General features: G+C 46.6%; 1 protein-coding gene across 3 annotated transcripts in view; it reads left to right on the top strand.

The window, feature by feature from the left end:
• The window catches only part of SLC4A11 (solute carrier family 4 member 11), a 98,969-nt gene that overhangs the window by 26,790 nt on the left and 51,993 nt on the right, over nucleotides 1-20,186 (top strand). For 2 of the 3 annotated variants that reach the window (XM_051617319.1, XM_051617321.1), the window contains exons 3-7: nucleotides 506-658; nucleotides 11,372-11,418; nucleotides 16,658-16,889; nucleotides 17,505-17,567; nucleotides 18,110-18,191. In XM_051617319.1, the coding sequence (XP_051473279.1) occupies nucleotides 506-658; nucleotides 11,372-11,418; nucleotides 16,658-16,889; nucleotides 17,505-17,567; nucleotides 18,110-18,191 (577 nt within the window). The remainder of the gene's footprint in view (nucleotides 1-505; nucleotides 659-11,371; nucleotides 11,419-16,657; nucleotides 16,890-17,504; nucleotides 17,568-18,109; nucleotides 18,192-20,186) is intronic. The other variant, XM_051617320.1, reaches the window with a different exon arrangement.

The following is a 20,186-nucleotide window of genomic DNA, read 5'->3' as shown; positions in this document are numbered from 1 at the left end:
TTTTTGCCTTTTCCCCCCCTTTTTTCCCCCCTCTCAGTTTCCCATTGCCGAGCTGCACATGCAATGGCTGCGCGGGCTGGAGCTGAGGGGGGCACTGGCGCTGGGCTGTGGTGCCAGTCTTGCTGCTGCCTTGCTGCTTAGGATCTTTATGGCTCGTAGCCATGAGTTTTCATCCTGTCGTGTGTGTGTTTCATCGGGGAGGAGGGAGGTGTTGTAGCCCCTGGGGTTTGCTGCCCCGCACCACGGGCGCGCAGAGCCTGCGCTGCTGCCGGGCCCGGCTCCGGAGCGTGGTCCCCTCAGACGCGGCTCCTGAGGACAACCTGAAACGTGCTGGAGCTCGTTGCTCGTCGTTTCCCACCCTCACCAGGCCAGGGCGTGAGGGAATCCCCTGGCCAGCCCCCGGGTGCTGCCGAGGCCTGGCCGCAGCCCTGCTGGCCGTGACGGGTGGGCCTGCCCCAGCATGTCCCCGGCCCCGCTGACCCCCCTGCTGCCTTCTCGTTGCCAGGGTACCTCAAGTGTGACACGGACGATGGCTGCGAGGCCAAGGAGGAGGCGGGGGGCGAGGAGCTCTTTGATGCCGTGAACTCCTCCATCGTCTCCGGGGACAGCATCCGCTTCTTTGTCAACGTCAACCTGGAGGTGCCCCCGAATGCCACTGGTGAGTGACAGCCTCCCCAAAACCAGGCTTGGTAGCTCCTCACTCTCATTTTAACTTGAGTATTTGGCAAACTCGCCATGAGTCTGGCTAGAGCCACAAAGATGCTGAAGGGAGTGGAACATCTCCCTGATGAGGAAAGGCTGAGGGAGCTGGGTCTCTTGAGCTTGGAGAAAAGGAGACTGAGGGGTGACCTCATCAATGTTTACAAATACGTAAAGGGTGAGTGTCAAGAAGATGGAGTTAAGCTTTTTTCAGTGATGACCAGTGATAGGACGAGGAGTAATGGATACAAATTGGAGCATAGGAGGTTTAAGGTGAATATCAGAAAACATTTTTTTACTGTGAGAGTGACAGAGCCGTGGGACAGGCTGCCCAGAGAGGTTGTGGAGTCTCCTTCTCTGGAGACATTCAAAACCCACCTGGACACGTTCCTGTGTGATGTGCTCTGGGTGATCCTGCTCTGGCGGGGGGGTTGGACTGGATGATCTTTCGAGGTCCCTTCCAACCCCTAGGATTCTATGATTCACCCCTCTGTGTGAAACATCCCGACTCCTTTTTCCCCCCCTTCCCCCTTTCTTAAAAAGGCCTTGTGGTTGCTCTTGCCGTTGTGAGAAATCGGGGCTTTTGGTGCCTGCGGCCATGGGAGGTAGCTCCAATGGAGTTCTGGTGCTTCCCGAGGTTTCTTGAGTGTTTTATTGGAACGGAGGCGAGTCAGAGTTGCGGATCACCTGCGTCGGTTGCTGCCCTCCGCAGCAGTTGGCAAGGGAAGAAAGAGTGTTAGGGGGACTTCTGGGGCTGGATACATGCCTCTTGGGTTGGAGCATCTAAGGCTAGAGACAAGGAATTCCGACCCCTGCTGTTTTGAGACAGGTAGCAAAACCAGGAAAACTGGACTCTGACTCTGAAGGTAAGGGCCCATAGCACACAGCTGTGTCACGGGTCTGTGCTGTTGTGTCTCTCTGTTTATAAATACAAATTGCCCCCTCCAGGTGAGGGCCCAGGCTCTCCCCAGATATGCTGTAGTGGGGTCTGTGCCTGCTGCAGGGCAGCTTCGTGCAGGGGAGGAGGCTGGTGGTTGCTGGTGGTGGTGCCTGGGGTGCTGGGGTGAACCCACCAGCTCCCTTGGGGAGCCACAGTGTCAGCTTTGGGTCCCAGGCCAAGTGGCCACAAAGAGGGTGGGTGTGCAGTCGTGTTGCAGGTGGATATGTCTGCCCAAAACTCTGCTCCTTGTGTGCTCCATGCTAAGCCAGCATCCTTTTGAAGTTTTGCCCAACCTGGGGAGCAAAGTGGAAGGGACCTCCAAGCAGCCGAGTTAACACAAATGGTGAAGTTCCTTAAAATTCTTGCTGTGAAGGAATCAAATCCCTAGGTTGCTCTTTCTGCCCTCCAGCACACCCATTTTAATATCTGTAATGCACGTGCTAGATGGTGAAGGAGGAGGGCAAGCAAACCTGGCCACGTGCTGTGTGCCCAAGAAAAGGCAGCTCTGGGACTCGGCAGCAGCCTGGGGCTTGTCCCGGCATCCTGGAGCCTGCCTCTGTGGGCACTGACTATTTTGGAGATTAAATGTGAGGACTCTGGATTATCCTTGGCGTCACAGTTTTGGAGACTCCTTTAAGTTTGCTGAAAGTTATTTTTAGGTTGGTCATTAAAGATCAATTGGGATTTGCTCGTAATTATTGGAAAGGGTGATGCAGAACAGGCATGGCCTGGACCTCTGCTTGACTATCTTCAAATCTACTTTTCGACTCAAAGCTTGTGACTCAAACAAAAAAAAAGTGACTTTAACTTAGGAATAATATCTAGCAATTTTCAAGCCTGCAATTTTACAAATGCCATCTTAATTGAAAGATTTAAGGGGAACTGTATTCTGCTATGACAAGTCTGGGCTTAATGCCGTGGGGTGCATTGTTTGGGGATGAGGAATGCAAGTGCTGTGGATTCTTCTGTGTCTGAAGAAGCTGTCTTTCCTTGTGTGTCCTCCTGGGCTTTTCAGAAGTGTTTTCCCTTCCAGTCAAAACAAGACAAAAAAGGCTTCTTTTATTTCCCTCAAGCACTGATGTTTATGATGGTGATATTAGCTGTATCCTTTTTCTTCAGCTGAAATGTTTAGGATTTTTTCAGGAAAAATGGACTTCTGATGTGCTGGAGTCGCCTTTCAAATGCAAGGATGGAGGTTTTAAAAATGGGCTCCAGGCAGAACTGAAGTCCAGACTTTCAGTAAAGGCAGGTGTGAAGTGAAATTTTTTTTTTTTCTTTTTTTCTCGTGACAACATCAAGGCAGTCCAGGTAGGCAAAATCCAGGTTCTTCTCTGTCAGGCAAAGGATTCCTCCAGGTGTCTCTTTCTCAGAGATGGTTTTGCTGAAGCTTCTTCCAGAGTGGATTTTATATATACTAATTCAGTCTCTGGCTGCAGAGGGCATAACTGATCCTCCTGCAAAGCTGACTTCTCAGATGGTTGAAAGTGGCTGAGATGAGCTCCTTAAGTTTTTCAAATGAAAGTTGCTGGAACAGCTGAAAAAATACCCTCTTCACAAGCCTCCTGAACATCATTTCTGGAAATAGCTTGAATATGCTATGGCTGAGGTATGTCTTGTCTTAGGTTGTTCCCTGTCCAGCTCCGCAAGGGGACACTTCAGAAATGCCCTTGCATTGCTGCTGCCCTCTGGGAGTTTTGTTTTATATCCAGGCTTTGCATTCCTGGAGGAAAACTGTGGAGCTGAGCACTTTGAGTGCTTGGCTTCAGCAAGAGAAGCTGAAAAGAAAGGAGGAAAGAAAAACAGGCTTTGTCCAAGCAATGCAAGATCCCTGCAGACACCTCATTTCCAGCCCCTAAGGGAGCTAGTGCACCAGGATCCTGCGAGGTCCTCTGGTGCTCTTAAAGAGCACACAGTGGAAAAGCAAGTTTGGGAATGACCTTTTTCCATCCCCATCTTATTTTCCTGCTTTCTCCAAGCTGAGTGAAACCTCCGAGTTGAAAGGCCTCCTGGTGGCACAGGGCTCGATGTTGCCCTCTTGTGTCATTCAACCCACTGCAGCACTTAGTGGGGCTTGGGCAGTTGCTGCCTCGCCAGAGAGGGACTGAGCATGGGCCATCTTCTGCAAAGAGGGCTCTCCAGTTCTGCCTGTGTTGATTTGCTCCTTTGTGTCAGATTAACTGGCTGCATAAAATGCATTTGTTCCATCTCCAGCAGGAAAAACCTCTAAGGTGACTTGAAACAAGACAAACAGCTGCTCTGTGATACCTGTGAGTCTTTTTGTGCCTGTTGTGGTCATCGCAGTTCAGACTCTTGGCTGAACGTGGTGTCCAAATTCTCTCTTGCTGGTGAGCTGCTGTGAGGTGACTGCCCACCTTAATGTATGGTTCAAAGATCCAAAAATCCCATCTGGGGAGGGGATGAGTTGGTACCCCAAGGTCTGGGTGCTGGCAGGCCACAGAAGTGGAATTACAAACAGCTCTGTCATCGTCCTGGCAAGCTGTTAATCTCTGTGTGATGGATGTACAGCTTCCTGTGAGCATAATGGGATGCACTTTACTGTAATTCTGTTTTAACAAGATCTCTGTGTGGGATTAAACCTTGAGCCAACAAAACATAGCATGGCCCATAAAATTCCAACAATTAGCCATTGTCATAAAATACTGGGCTGTGTGCACAGATGTGTAGGAAGCAGGATAGTATGAAGAAATCTAGGGTTTAAGGTACGACCTATTTCATTTTTAGCTAACACTGCTTTTGCATGGAATATTGAGCCCAAATCAGTGCAGATGGCCAAGCACTAAAATTCTTCTCAGTCTTGACACTTGGGTCCTTTCTGCTGGGTGTTTTATTGCTTCCTTGTGGCAGCTGTTGAAAAGCACTTATTTGCTGCTGTCTCTCATCCTTCCAGTTTAGGTTTTGGTGGCAAAATTTCTGTTCTCAGCAAATGCTGGTAGCTCCAACATGAAGGTGTTTATCTGAAGCTGGATGCTTTTGAACCTGGGATCTGCTTTTTTGAGCAGGGAGGTCCAGATGGTGTTTTGAGACTGAGACTTGTTCTGAAGTCATCATAAACGTGTACAAGTGGAATGTCAGGTCTATGTATGTATTTTTGCAGGAGTCAGTACTGTATTCCTGGCCCAAATGAAGTCCTTTTCCCCTGACACCCTTGCCTGAGGTCAGAGAGGGACCCCGTCACAGGCAGAGGCACATGTCCTTCCCTGTGTTGCAGGTAGAAAATCCAGCTTGATACTCTGTTCCATGAGAACTTGTGCCAGAGAGGATGAGGAGCATCAGCAAGTTTGGTGTGCAGGGGGGGACTTCTTTCCAAACCAGTGTGCTATGAACCCTGTTTATTCCTTAGCTACCAGGTTGGCTGTCTGGTGCCTTGCAGGCTCTTGCATGGCTTCACAACAACTTTCCTATTCTCTCACCTTGCTACAAGTGTATTAACCCTTCTTAGTGCTGCCTGGATGTGAATTTGACTCTCCTCGTGTTTTATATGTGGTCTTGTCCATAAACCCCTCTGGAGCCTGGGCTGTGAGTGTACATACCTCCAGCCTGCCACAGAAACGTCCAACTAGGGCGTTCAAGCCCTTGCTGCTTTCCCTGCAGAACACTGGGGAATAAATCCCTGCACATCAATACAGCAGTTTGGGGTAGGTTGAAGATTAAAGCTGCTGGACAGGCAATACCAGCTTCACTTGCAGATGTGGGTCTGTGAGTTGTGCAGGGCCACAGCTTTGCTGTTGGCCACTGTGATCTGCTTGGCAGCACCCTTAAATCAGCCAGGTAGATGTTTTAATCAGATGGACCTCATCCTTGCAGCTTGGGGTTTTAAAACAATTCAGCTTCTCTTCCTGTGCCCAGATTACAAGAGAGGGATTTGCCCAGGATTTTTTAACTAGACTTGGGCACAACTGATCAAGGATTTGGGGAGCTATAGCCACTCCACTTTTGCAGCGTGCATTGCCACTTAGACCTGCTGCTCTTACTGGTGGTTACATCTGCAGGCTTCAGGTTCCTGAGGCAGTTTTTTGGGGGGAAGAAGGCAAAATCTGGACGGCAGCGAAAAGCCAATGGGAAGGCAGGATGTGGCCCTGCCGGGGTGTGTGTGTGTGTGTGTGTGTTGGGGGGGGGAGGAAAGAACAGAACATGATTTACGCTTCATGAGAAATTAAAGCCAGTTCCACCCTCTGGGACAATTGATCACTCCTAGATAGGGAGGATCAACAGCTTCCTGTGACCTGCTCCAGAGGCAAGCACGTGCGCGCCCGCTGCCACCGCTCCCAGCAGGACATGGAGCTCTAATTCATGGCCCAGCCCCTGCCCAGATGCCTTTTTATTCTTTTTCTTCTTTAAGGGGACGAGGAGAAACACTAGCTGCTGGCGCCAAGGATATTCCAGAGAGAGTAGCGTCCAGAGACAAGTGGTCTGGGCCTGAATGGGTATCATTCTGCACACAATAGTCACATTTCCTCACATTAATACCAAGGTCCTTTTTATGTCTCGAGGCACAATGCTGACCCACGCGTTCCATCTGATAACTCCTGTTTTAGCAGTTTGATGTCAGTGTGGGATGTTGGGCTCCCGAAGCTTCCTAGACTCTAATGGAAAGTGGATGCACTGATTGTGTGGAGGGCGGGGTGGGGGGGGGGGGGTGGAAAGGGCCAGCCTCCCTCCGAATTTCCTGAGGAGGGTGTTTTCAAAGCAGTGCTTACAAAGCCCAGGGAGGTGGGGGTTGGGTTGGGATGGTTCCACACCAAGGCAGGGTTCTCCCTGCGAGGTGCTTCACCTTGGCTTTGCTTTGGGGCAGCTTCCCCTGGGATTTTGACTGGCCTGTTCATCCAGTTAGCATGGGGGGGAGAAAACCCCACATTTTTACCCTCCCCAAACTTTATGACAAAACCTATTGCAGACTAAAAATACATTAAATATATATAATATTTTTCTCCAATGGCCTGGGAGGGGTGTGAGGTGACAGCCCCTCACCTGCCCAGTGGAGTCTGTGCTGAGCATTACTCAGCAGTAACTTCTTTTTGGGCAGGGTTTTCCTGCCCCTCCTGCCTGCTTCTTTCCAACCTGCTCCAGAAATGTGCAGCTTGTTGCTTATTCCCACCTGCCTTTAACCTGGGTGTGGGCTTAAGAGGGATGAACTTGGCTGATTTTAGGCTTTCTGCTGCAGCACTGCCCTGTTGTGGGAACGTGGGATAGTTAAGGCAAGGTTATCTAATAAAACTTATCCAAAATTACCTAAGTCTGATGGGGATGAGTCCAGACTCGTCACAGCCATGGCAGGACAGCAAAGCAAAGGATCCCCTTGAGATCCTCCTGCTTGTGCAATCCCTCTCTGACAGTGAGAATTGGAGGTATCTCCACTGCTCCTAACAAGCTCCTCATGTGCCATGTACTGATGTGTGTTTGTTTGTATTTTTAATGCACCAGATTCTAAAAGCAGCACAGTTTTTGCTGCTTGCAGTGTGGTTCAGCATGAGTAGTAGAGGCTTGAGTTGCTCAGACCACTGAAGAAATTGGTGCCCAGATAAAACAAGGTTTGGAGGTTTTTATTACAAAAACAGTGCTATAAATACTTCCACTGGTACTAGATCCTTGATATTTTTGAGACAATCATAGAAGTGCTAACTTAATATTCTGCTCTGTTTTATTAGCCTGTTTATCATGCAGATGTTCTGGGGAGTGTATGTCGATCTAAATGTGCACTCACACCTGCACAGCTAAAAGGTTGCTACTCTCCAATTTCCATTCCTTTTTTTCCAAAGGAAATATGGCCTTAAGATGCAGCAGACATCCTCTGCTTTGCTCCAAGGGCTCTGGTGTCTTCTCAGGTGTTAAGTGCAGTACTGGAGACCTGTGCAAGGGACATTAAGTGAAAGGACATCTCGTAAGGCAAAAGGTGAAAAGCCTTAAACTTTGGCATTTGACTTTCAAGGGTTTGTTTTCAGAGCTGTCTTTGCACAGGAGATGTCATTATCTCAATGGGACATGGAGGGAAAACAGGCAGGGGATTTAATTTCTCCAGATTGCTGTCAGGGATGTTATGTAAAGGGCAGCTGGGATGAAACCACTTTGGAATATAGCAAATAAATTTCCTCCTGCATTTCTTGCTTCCAAGTATTAAATCTCCCTGTTCCTGTTGAGAAGCTGGAGTGGTCTTGTTCTTCTACAAATGGAGGGAAAGAAAAAATGAAGGCATGCCTCACTGCCCTGGCAGGGCTTGGAATGTGCCAAGATGAGGCCACGAGTGCAAGTCTAATGTGGGCAATTCATCACTGTGGCTCCAACGGCAGTGACCTCCCAGCGAGCGGCGTGCAGTGTGTTCCGCGGGGCTGCGTGCCTGTGTGCGTGCCTCCTGGGAGCTGGGGATATGCCTGTTGCCTTGATGTGGCTGCCAGGGGATGTTGGAGATGCGTTGCTGGCTTTCTGGTTTTCCCCTGGGCAGAACCTGGAGCACAGCCTAACAGATAAGGTCGGCCATCCCTGGCAGCTCTCCTTTAACTACGTGTGAGGACAGAGACGACAATGCCTGTAGCTAGCTTGCCTAAAATAGGCTTTTGCAGCCTGCTTTGTCCAGCAAGCAGGACCATGAAAATAGACATGAACACTTTATGTGGCCTTGACCTCTTCATTCTGTTAAAGTTTACTAGGTCCTGATATTCAGGTGTGAAATCTAGTTATTACTCCTAGTAGAGAGACATAATGGATGATTGATTGGTATCTTCTTTGCCAGTAAAGGGTGAATTTGTAGTTCTCTAAATCCATTTTGTCCCCACGAAGGGCACCTCCGTGGGGGGGTGTAAGGGGCAAGGGTGTTGCATCATCCCAGCTGCCTATAACTCAAGGGAAGCAGTGATAATGCTGTGAGGGAGGCAGGCAGGTGGTGGTTGGTCTTGGGCTTTAGCTGAGCCATCTCCTAATGGGTATGTCATGGGCAACTCCTTGCAGGGATTTTTCTCCCATGTTGCCTGGTGGATTCCCCCACAGTAAGTAAATGGGTGATTCATAAGCCAGGCAGAAGTGTACTTGGAAATTCTGTGTATTTTTTTCACCTCATTTTTCATGTTCCAATGGATTTGCTACTATGCCTTATTAATGTTAGAGCACTCCAGTGGACCTTTAAGATAACAGCCCAGAACTGTGATGGCCATATCAGTCTCCTCTCCTTGAATCAAATCTGAGTAGCATATTGCTGGGATGAAATGATGAATCAGGCTCTGGGCTTTCCAAAGCATCACCTCTGTACCCAGAATAGCTTTTTAGACAAGTTTAAAAGACTCTGGTCCAACAGATGTAATTACATGTTTTTGCTGGTGTTGATAAAGCAGCACTCTGTGCTCATCTGAGATGAGCACCTGAGAGAGCTGTCAGCAGGGAAGATTTATACACGCTTGAAACCGATAAGAGGAACCAAGAGTTGCTGCACAATAAAAGGCCAACATGAATTTGTGTTGCCTTTGCATCTATCTGTGAGGACAGGCTGCAGATCTCTCCTGATCTTGTGCCGGGTATTGTTCAGGGCTGTGGGTATTTTCTTTCTCTCTAGAACCATTTGCAGCAGCTGAAAAACCAAAACGTGTTTTCTCCTCAATATTTCTGGCTTCCAAATCTTCCAGCATACTTGAGCATGTGTAATTAGGCTGTGAGTTGAGTGAGTGAGTGCTGCAGAACTACAAATGTAAGAGCCTGGGGAAAACTCTTGATGTTTCTGGTTTATTTGGGTGCTTGCTTTTTAATAATTAATATCATTTTTTAGATGAAACGGCTTGTGTTTTCCAAAAGAATGTGTCAAAAGCAGTAATAATTGGGACTGTTGCACCAGCAGACTTGTTTAGTAAGTGATGCTTTTAATCACATGCATCCGAATGAACTTGGAGAGAAGTTGGGTGATGTAACCAAAACCTCTGCACCATCTTATTTTGTTTAGTGGGAGATGGAAGCTTTTCCTCCTTCTCTGCTGTGGTCAACTCTGTTCCTAGTTTGAGTTGCAGCCTTTTAACCCCACCACGGACATGACTTGAATTCCTATTTATTCAGGGATGGTTTTGGTTAAAGCTGCTTTCTCTGTGCAAGAAAATCAGTTTCTAGTTGTGGTGGTTTCATGTGTAGGCAGCTGAATTGCATTCTGGATCTGCTTATTTTTGGACAGCAGCAGGACTGGGCTTGAAGGTGCTTGTGTGTGTGGTCAGCTGGTGGAAGGGGGTTGCAGTAGTTCTTGTAGGTTAGGATTTGTAAGTGCAGATCTGGAAAGGAAGCAAAAACCTTGCTTGAATAACCGTAACGGTGTGACATCTCTGTACTTTTCCACAGCTTGGTCTCTGGAAAAGATTTTGGTCTTCAGTGGGTTTTTTCCATGCTGTCACTGTGCTCATTTGAATGAAAACTGCTCATGCATTTCATGTGTAATTTTGGGAGCAGGTCAGTCTAAGTGGGGTTTTTTGGAGAGAGTGAAGATGAGAATGATTAAGGGATGGGAACATCTGTCTTATGAAGAAAGGCTGAGACACCTGGGGCTATTTAGTCTGGCAAAGACAAGACTGAGATGGGATCTTAGTAGTGTTCACAAATATCTGAAGGGTGGGTGTCAAGAAGAGGGGGCCAGTCTCTTTTCAGTTTTGCCCTGTCATAGGACAATGGGCAACAAACAAAATGGGAACACGGGAAGTTCCACCTCAACATGAGGAAGAACTTCTTTACTGTGAGGGTGATGGAGCCCTGGGACAGGCTGCCCAGAGAGGTTGTGGAGTCTCCTTCTCTGGAGACTTTCAAGACCTGTCTGGATGTGTTTCTGTGTGACCTGCCTCAGGGGATCCTGCTCTGGCAGGGAGGTTGGACTTAATCTCCAGAGGTCCTTTCCAACCCTGACCATTCTATGATTTTATGACTTTGAAGGAGCAGGATGGACTAAAAGTACCTGTGGTGCTAGAGAAGCTGCCTTGGATGCAAGCAGTATGGATTGGCCTTGTGGCAAAAACTGGCTTTTATTCATGTTATTTAGCTTATACCCCCAAAAATTCTTTTGTAGATAATCCCAAGGAAATACTAGTGTTGATGCTTGGAAGTTTGAACTGGGAACTTCCCGGGTAACCCCCTCCCTGTAATTCCCCTCCATATTAAGTGACATTTAATGGTCTCTAAACAGCAGTTTTCTTTCCCAAGAGTTCTGTTGCTTTATGCTTAGATTTATGGAGGCAGCGTGGTGAGTTGACAGGACATAAATGTGCTCATCTTCCAGTCTCTGCGTGTGATCTCTCACAGCCTGCTCCCTTGGAAGTGCCTGGGTGTTATTGTTGACTCTTTAATGAGGACAAGAATGGTTTCCAAACGAGCGTGACTCATGCAATCTTAGCCTCAATCTATCAAACGAGGCATTGGATTAAATTCTTACCTAAAGGATTAAGAGTTTGATGATTTTTTGGGGGGAGGTGGGGGGGAAACAAAGAGTAAAAATACATAGTAAGGAATCTAGGGGGAAAAAAAAAGCTGCAAGACACAAAAATGCCAACTGATCAGATGATGCCAAAGCGTCTTCTACACTTGGTTTACACTTCCAAAATGGGAAATGTTGTACAAATCGAATCTCTGCTTCTCTCTAGAGAGCATTCTCTGTCAAGAGTGATATTTCACCTTGCTCTGAGCCTTCTGCTTGGTTCCTGCTGCCTGTCAGCTACAAGTGATAGTAACGTTTTTCTGATTATTTTTCCCCCCCCCTCTTTCCAGCTGAAAACGAAAGTGCTGGCTGCGTGTTACTGCACACATCGAGGAAGGTAAGTAGGAATTCTGTGTCATCCATTTCCTTTTTCCCCATCTAGAAGCAGAGAAAAGGATCTTGAAACACTGTGTGGGTGGGGAGGTGGTTTCTCCTGGCCAAGACAGAAGGCATGTCAGTGCCCCTTTTCCTGAATTCCTCTCTGTCTTTAAACCTAAAAAGACATGTGCTGCTTCTTCTCCAAACAATTTCTCTGCAATTCTGATTGTTCCACTGCTTTTTTGTCTCAGACAATTCCTTGACATGTTAATGCATCACTTTCTCCTCTGCAGCTGCCTGCAAAGGGATCCAATAGAGATTCAGGCTGCTGAGCTCCTCTCCAGCTGAAAGCAGAAACACCCTGTAGCCATTGCTGTGATTTGGTTTCCTGTTTATTCCAGCTAATCAGATCTCCCTTCATGGGCTTCACCAGGAGTGAATTCCCTGCAAACACACAGTCTTAGGAGGATGCCTGGGAAACAACACTTAGTTTACACTTGCTATTGAGACCGTAACTCAATAATTATAAGGTGGAAATGCAGTATTAATAATGAGGATAATGTAGGCTGTATTACTACAAACCATGAAAGTACACAGAAAGTATGCAGAGAGGAAATGGGTTGATATTTAGTACTAGATGGAGTCTTAGTCTTTGAGACTGTAAGTTATGGCTCATGGTGCTTTAAGAGTCCATTTATCTACTGGTTGGAGGGGCTGGCTGGATGTGTGAAAACCTATAGCACTGCTGGTGCTGGTAAATCAAATAGTGCAGGTGTTGTTGAAGGTTGTAAGTTGGGTTCTTTAACTTGTGGACTTTGTAGTGAAGCCCAGATTGCTCTTTAACTCTGCCTTGTTTTAGGCCTCTAAGAAAAGGTATTTCAGCAGGCTGGGTTAACAGCAAGAGGAAAATGTGTCATAGGTTTAGTAAAAGAAACCCTCCCCCAAGTTGAAAAAGCAAACAACTAACACTTCACCAAAAAAAAAACCACCCCATCAAAACAAATCCCCCCACCAAAAAAGCCCTCGAGCATTGCTTGATATTAAGTCATAGAGGTTAAAATAAGCTGTTCTGTGCTCAGGATTGGAATTGCCCTGTCAACAAGGGCAAATGTAAGGTCCTGCACCTGGGGAGCAAGAATGCCAGGCACCAATATAGATTAGGGGTGGACCTTCTTGAAAGCAGTTCTGAGAAGAAGGATCTGGGAGTCCTGGTAGACAGCAAACTGTCCATGAGCCAGCAGTGTGCCCTGGTGGCCAGAGGGCCAATGGAATCCTGGGGTGCATAAGGAAGAGTGTGGCCAGCAGGTCGAGGGAGGTCATTCTCCCCCTCTGCTCTGCCCTGGTGAGGCCACAGCTGGAGAACTGGGACCAGTTCTGGGCCCCCCAGTTCAAGAGAGACAGGAACTGCTGGAGAGAGTCCAGGGGAGGGCAACAAAGCTGACTGGGGGGTTGGAGCATCTCCCTGATGAGGAAAGGCTGAGGGAGCTGGGGCTGTTCAGCCTGGAGAGGAGAAGGCTGAGGACAGACCTTATCAGTGCCTGCAAGTGTCTCAGGGTGGGTGCAGGAGGATGGAGCCAGACTCTGCTCAGCAGTGCCCAGGGACAGGACGAGGGGCAAGGGGCACAAGCTGGAACATGGGAAGTGCCATGGAAATATGGAGAGAAACTTCTTTAGGGTGAGGGTGACAGAGCCCTGGGCCAGGCTGCCCAGGAAGGGTGTGGAGTCTCCTTCTCTGGAGAAGTTCAAGACCCCCCTGGATGCAGCCCTGGGTAATGGGCTCTAGGGGATCCTGCTTTGGCAGGGGAGCTGGTCTAGATGATCTCTAGAGCTCCCTTCCAACCCCAAATAGTCTTCGATTCTGCAATTTGTCTTGTCTAATACCAGTGCCCAAGGTTGTCTTAAGTTGGATGCACTTGACTGAAAGTAACCTAAGAACTTAATCATTTAAAGTGCAAATTCTAAGCCCAAAAGCAGGATCTGCTTCTGATAAGAAGCAGTTGCAAGCTGCTAACACAGAAGTGTCTCTTCTATTTTTTTTTTCCTTTTCAGAACTGAAGAATTTCTGCTTTTCTGACCTACAGTTCATGCTTGAGCATTTCAGTGTGCTGTTCAGCAATAAATACCAGAGACCTAACATGCTTTAGCAGGGCTTGAGAAAAGATACTATTGCCAGTTTTTGCCTCCAGGGAGAACAACTGGAAATGTTGTGTTTTGAAGGCATAGGAAATTGGGACCTGAGTCACAGATGAGATGGCTCCATTTGTCTGGGAAGAGGGAATTGCTAGCAGAAAATTGGTCAGGTCAGAGGCTTTATCTGGAGATGTTTCCCTGTTAGGTTGTCCCTGTCTTTGCTCCTTCAGGAGTGCTGGAAAGGTAGTCTTTGTCTCAGGAAAGTTTCTATCTGGCGTGGCACTTGGTAGGCATAAGTGAGGAGAAGCTCCTTGGTGTCATTTGAACTATTTAATCACCATCACTGTGTGTTTCTGAGGGAATTGGCCCAAGTGACCATGGTAAAAGCACAGGTAGACCTCTGCTCAGGACAACATGCTTTGGGATAGCCCTTCTTGTAAGGTTCTTGCAGTGTCTGGAAGTGCAGGTGGTCTCCAGAGCAGCCACCCAGCAAAGAACTTGTATTTTGGGCCTTCCTGATGAGTGTTGAGAGCTCTTTTTTTGCACACGTAGACTGTGTGACTTTGGCCAGAAGACCTGCCTGAAGTTGGGAGAAGCTGTTTGAGCGTTTCCTCTTTGGAACAGCAGCCTCTGTTCTTGCCACTATGCAATGTGCAGCCTTGCCATCAAGGATACTCAACACTGTTCAGTGGTTACTGGGTGGTTGTCTTGGGTTTCTTGCTAAGCAGTTTCCAGCATCAAGTATCCTGGTGGGACTTGACTATCTAGCTAAAAATATTTGTGGAAGAGCAATCGTTAATCTCTCCTGAAACCACTGGGTGTCCTGACTGGAACATTTCTATGTGAGCTATCATTGAGGCATTGCTGTACCAGTGCTTCCACTGGTTTGACTTTGGTTTCTCTTAGGGAGTGATGTGTTTCCATCCTTTCCTGGTGGCTGGTTGCCTTGCCATGCTGGACGTGCACGTCTTCCCCAGTGTTGTGGGAGTGATAATGAGGATGAGTATTGCCCCTGTTTCCTATAAAGGACCAAGGGAATAAAATTGAACTGGGGCATGAGAAATTATTTACCCAAGATGTTGCACAGAGCTCATGGCAGAGCTAGAGCTGAATCCTTGAGACTTGCAGTGAGCTGCTGACAGTGCTGTCCTGCCACAGCAATCAATGATGCTGTCATGTGTGGCTCACTGAAGGTTCAGTGTTGATTGAGATGATGGGGGCAGATAACAGCTGTCTTCTGAATGCCTTTGATTCATTTCTGCTATCCCTCAACTTCTTCCATTGCTCTGCTTCTGGTGGCTTCTCTCATGCATAGGGGAAGTTGGTGACAAAGCTACTCTTGTTCTTTTTGAAAGCTTCTCAGCACTGTGACACTCCTGAATCTCTCAGCCTTCCTCTTGCCTCTATGGGTACCTCCTCTGTCATCCACCTTATTCAATTCTAAGTCATTTGGCCTCTTTCCTGAATGAACCTACATCCTAGGTTAGATTCTGTGTGCAGAAATTAGTTACTTTTGGGAGGTGGCTGCTGGTCGTATGGTGACCCCATGAACACCAGTGTTAGAGATGGTGATGGGTGATTTAACCTGCTCTCACACAGGGATAATTTGAGACTGACTTGGATACTGGCAGTTACATGGTCTCTCTTAGGTGGAGTTGTAGCATAGCTGTGTCACTCTCTGCTTTCCTAAGAGCAGATGGTAACAAAGCCTTGGGGGTGGGAGCTGAAATCCTTCAGAGAATCCTCCCTCTGAGGGTGCTGTGTAAGAAGTGATTGATGCAAAGTAAAACAGTGCTAATTGCAATGGATGTGTACTGACAACTTGATAGTTGCTGTGATAATTACAGCAATTAGTGAGATATTAGCATTTTTTTAATCCCTGTGTCTAGGCTATAAGTGGGAAAGGTAGAGACAATATGTGTGTGAGGGGGGGTGGGGGTCCATGAGTCAGGCTCTGGGGTGGTCCTGTAACCTGGGGGAGAATGTGCCAAGGTCCTGGCTGGGGAGGCAATTTGGTGTCAGATTTGTCAAAGCAAACTCCAGAGCTCGATTCTTACTGAGCTTCAGGGTTTAAATGTCTCTTGACAATCTGGTCCTCAACGTCATGAATTCAAGCCTGGCTGGTTTCCCATCGGAAGGAAGATCCATATAACAAAGTGCAGTTCCCATTTCCTCACTCATCTTAAGCTGTTGAGTGAGAGGATGGGACTGTCAGTCCTCGACCAAGTACTGTGAGTGCTGACTGGGGAGGGGCTTCCAAGGTCTGCAGAGTGGGAATGACACATTTGTAGTTGGATCATTCAATGAAGAAACTTCACAGCTGACAACTACAGAAAGGAGTTGAGGTTCTGGAACACAGAGTGGCTCTTTCTTCTATCTCAAGGCCAACAAGTCCGGGACAGCAGAAGGAACCAGCAGAGAGTTGGCACAAGATCAGTTTCTCTCTGTCTGCTGCCTCCTTTTTTTTTTTTTTCTTTAATTGATTAAAAACTAGATGTTATGCACAAAAGAAGAAAACTTCCTTGGGAGTGGGAACAACAAAAATTAAGGAAGTATCAAAAAAGCTGATGAACTGGATAGCATTTCCTATCTCCCACTTCAGGCTTCCCAGCTGGAAGCCTCAGGTAAAGGTGGTTCCCAGTTTGAGATGAGCTGGCTTAGATTGCACTGAGATGCATACTAGTAATTTTTCATGCTGCTGAGCTCAGAGTCCATTTCTTCCAAATAACTCTTCCCATGTTGCTGAAAACTTCTTGAATTGTTTAAACCTAAAGGGAATTTTAAATGCTACTTAAGCTTTTTTGCTTTTAATCTAACTTCTGTTAGGCAACAGAACTCTTTAGGCAACAAAGCTAACTTTTGCTTAATTCTTCCTGTGTCAGGGTATAAATGGTGCCTAGGCATTCACCTGTGGTGACTCTGTTAGGATGAGACTTGAAAATGCAGGCCTTCAGTGCATTAATAATATAATATAAAGCTCCTTTTCTTCTGTAATGTGATCTGAAGGGTCTAAGTGATTCCAGAATTGTTGGTTTGGTGGCAGTAACTCAAATAAAACTGAACGACACAAAAGCTTTGCTGCTGGGTATTGTGTGCAGCTTCCTAACACTGACCTCTTCTTAACACAGTACCTGAAATTAAAGAATTTTGAGGAGGAAGTCAGAGCTCACCGGGACCTGGATGGGTTCCTAGCCAGAGCCAGTATCATCCTTGATGAAGCAGCCACCTCCTTGGATGATGTTCTGCGAGACATGCTGAAACATTTTGCTGAAGATCCAGAGAACGCGGAGCCAAGCTGCAACTTTGAAAAAATCATGAGCACTTTATTCACGGATTCAGGGACCCCACGAGAAGGGAATGGTAATCAACTCTTGATTTGCATTTGCCTGCAGGTTACTATTATGTTGTCAGCCTTTCTACTGGCGGGGTGTTGAACACTCACTGCTTTGTAGACTCCAGACTTGCATGTTGCATGTGACGCTGGGGGTTTATTTGTCCACGTCGCTCAGACTGAAGGGTCTCGTATCTCCAGGGTTTTTGTTTTGTTGGAGTCTTGCTCCTATTTCCTTAAGATGACATATGGTCACCTCTGGGGTGAGAAGTCAACAGCACTGGAGTGTCTTGTCTGTTTGCACCCGTTAGATGTGTTTGTGCCCAGACAAGTCTGATGCTCTCCAGCCAAGAGGTACTTGCCAGTGTCTCTTCAGAAATGGCTCCTTTGCCTTGTGATTCTCCATGTGAATTCACACAGGCTGGGGATTCTCACTGCTTTGCACGAGTAATTGGTTGGGGAGGGCTGAGCCTTCATGTTGCTCCCAGCCTATTGGAAGGGATGAGAGGCACTTTCTTCTTCAGAAACAAAACTGTTGGCTCACATGCCACCTTAAGCTATCAGCAAATGTCATAGCATAGTCTAAGACACTACGTTTTAGCCTAAGATGTAAAGAAGCTTAACTGAGCATTGTTTCTCTGTAGGCACCCCTGATGTTTCAGAGTCAACAGGAATGAATATACAAACATGTACATCGCACCTCAAATGTAACTGTCACAGCCTGAGTGAATTTGTTTAACAGATTTGTCAAGTCCTGAGCATGTAGTAAGCATGTTCATGCTTTGGTTTCTTCTTGCTACCTGTCGTAGAGCTTGGCAATAGTAATGTCTTTAGGCTTTCTGCCAATAAAGAAAAGCAGTGCCATGAAATAATCTGAGAATAGTAATTAGGGAGAGGGGAGGAGAGGGGAGGAGAGGACAGGGGAGTCAGAAGATGACACCTCTGCCACTCCTCTCTGTGTGTGCTGAATAATGCTAATCTAATAACCTAATATTGCAGTAGGTTGATGCTGGGAGGAGAAAACAGTTGCCTTTTCAAGCTGAGAATAGTTTAAGCACAGAAGTCAAAATGTCAGGATAAGTACTTCCATCTTTTTCCCTTGTCAGCCCCCACCCTTGCATCAATCCACCATGCAGATAAATAAGTGTGCTTGTTATTAGTACTCAGCTTCCATTTGAAAGGAAATGTTGTTTGTAGTTGTAAACCAATCATGGGCAGCCTGTAACGATTCCCTCTCTTCTTTTCCTAGTTCACCTCTTATCAGACACAATTCAGGGGGTCACAGCGACAGTCACAGGGGTGCAGTATCAGCAGTCCTGGCTCTGTATCATGTAAGTACCTGGGTGAGATGAGCAGAATCCACTGCTGCTCAGTGCTTGTAGCTTTGCCTGCTTCTGGAAGAAACTGCAGTTCAGAATGTGCCCTTGTAAATCAAGATGGTGATGCCCTCTCCATCCATCCTGGCCTGTGGGATCTCAGTCTCAGCATTCAGCTGCTGCTTTGTGCAAGTGGGCCAGCAGTAGCCTGGGCAGAGATGTTCACAGGCCCCACAGGGCATTAAGCTCTGGGATGCTATCAAAATCTGGTGTTAACAAGCTAATAATGCTGAAAAATCTGCGCCAGAAAGTACTAATTGCTGAGAAATGTTAATGAGAGGAACTTCAGAAAGGGACAAGCAAACTGGTTCGTGTACTGCTTTGCCTGCCAAAGTCTGGGAACTTGTACCAAAAGATTTCTTGGGTTCTTTGATGAAAACATCTAAACTTTGGAACTGAAAATTGAAGTCAGAAATTCTGACAGTATTTACACACTGATTGCTTTGTCTGACAATTAACTCAGACACTGCTTGATTGTCAACACTGTTAAATGTTGGAACCAGCCCTTAAGACAATAAGGACTCTGTCACCTGGGATTTATGAGACATGGTGGCTTCACCCCAGCTTCCACTTGACCAAAATTGAGATTTGAAGTTGCTGTCTCAAAGTCAGGCATGTTGGCCGAGCCAAGCTGTCCCTTCACAGAGCAAGGCCAGAACCTGAGTCACCAAGCCAACCATAGCAATGGCATCTGACTCCTGTCTGTTGCTTTATGCATACGTAGTCTCTTAAGTTGTCAAGCAATATGTTAATTCCCAGAGAAATTACCAGGATATGTTGGATAGGAGCCTAGAGGTCTGGGGAATGCATGGACATATTTTAGCCTTCACAGCCAGTTTGCTACGACAACTGTCACAATAGCTTTTCTTTTACTAGCAGTTCTTCTCCTACTTGCTGCTTATGGCTGGAAAAAATGTGGAGTATTCTGCCATGGAAATAGATGATTAAAACCAAAGAAACCCAAACAAACAAACCCCAAATGCAGAAAGAAATGAAGCACCAACAAAGAAGAAAAAACCTCACCCTTGTTTTAATCTCTTGTGAAAGAGAAAGATGTGATCTCTTCTGTATGAAGGAAACTACTGCGTGTCAGGGCTCTGTGAAAGAAGTGAACTGGGTAATGTCTGTGCTGTATGTGCTTCTGTCAGTCCTACCCTTACACCAGGTATGCACAGAGCAGCTTGCAGAAAGAAGAAAATGAGTTCATACAATAAAATAGTCTTTCTGTACTGATTGAAGGTGCTTTTGAGCAGTTAATTCACTTTGGATGCCACAGGTAGAGCAACAGTAATAACATCTAGGAAGGGTAGAGAGTGGAAGTTTCCACCATGGCATGTGACATGGCTCTTTGGAGGGCTTTGGAGAGTGTTGACTTCATAACAAAGTAATTCCAGAGCTTATGATACAACTGCTGTGATTATACACACCAAGCTGAAAAGGGAAGGTTCAGCCCTTCTGTAGAAAGGGAGCCAAAGCTTTAAATGCATCCATCTGAGTAATACTAGCTTCCATGACAAGCCAGGATTTGAAAAATAAGCTTTACAGCCTGAAGGTGTCTTGAGCAAAACTTTCCTTGTTTCTTCCTTTTGTTACTCTGAAGAGGGAGAAGAAAGTGGTGGGAAAGCAGTGATGAGTTATTAACTATAATTATCTAATTGTTGCACTGTATTTCTGCTGTAGCTCTTGTGCAACAGATTGTGAGCTGTATTTTTAGATCTTACATTTTTTCAAGTCAGATTGCAAAACAACTTCCAAAACTCTGAAGTAAAAGGAATTTGTTGATGAAAAAAATTTTTCCCTATGAGTGGGAAGAACCTTTAAGGTATCTGTGGTTCTTTATCCTTGCACTTAATGTAGCCTCTTGGCTAAACTGGAAATTAGCACTGCTGTTTTCTGTGCACCTCAACTAACTTTTTATTCCTTGTGGATGTGATAAGCCTAAGTATCATG

This window comes from Apus apus, chromosome 4, assembly GCF_020740795.1.
Source record: "Apus apus isolate bApuApu2 chromosome 4, bApuApu2.pri.cur, whole genome shotgun sequence".
Lineage (NCBI taxonomy): Eukaryota > Metazoa > Chordata > Aves > Apodiformes > Apodidae > Apus > Apus apus.
Note: the sequence above shows the minus strand (reverse complement) of the source record. Positions and strands in the feature narration are given on the sequence as shown.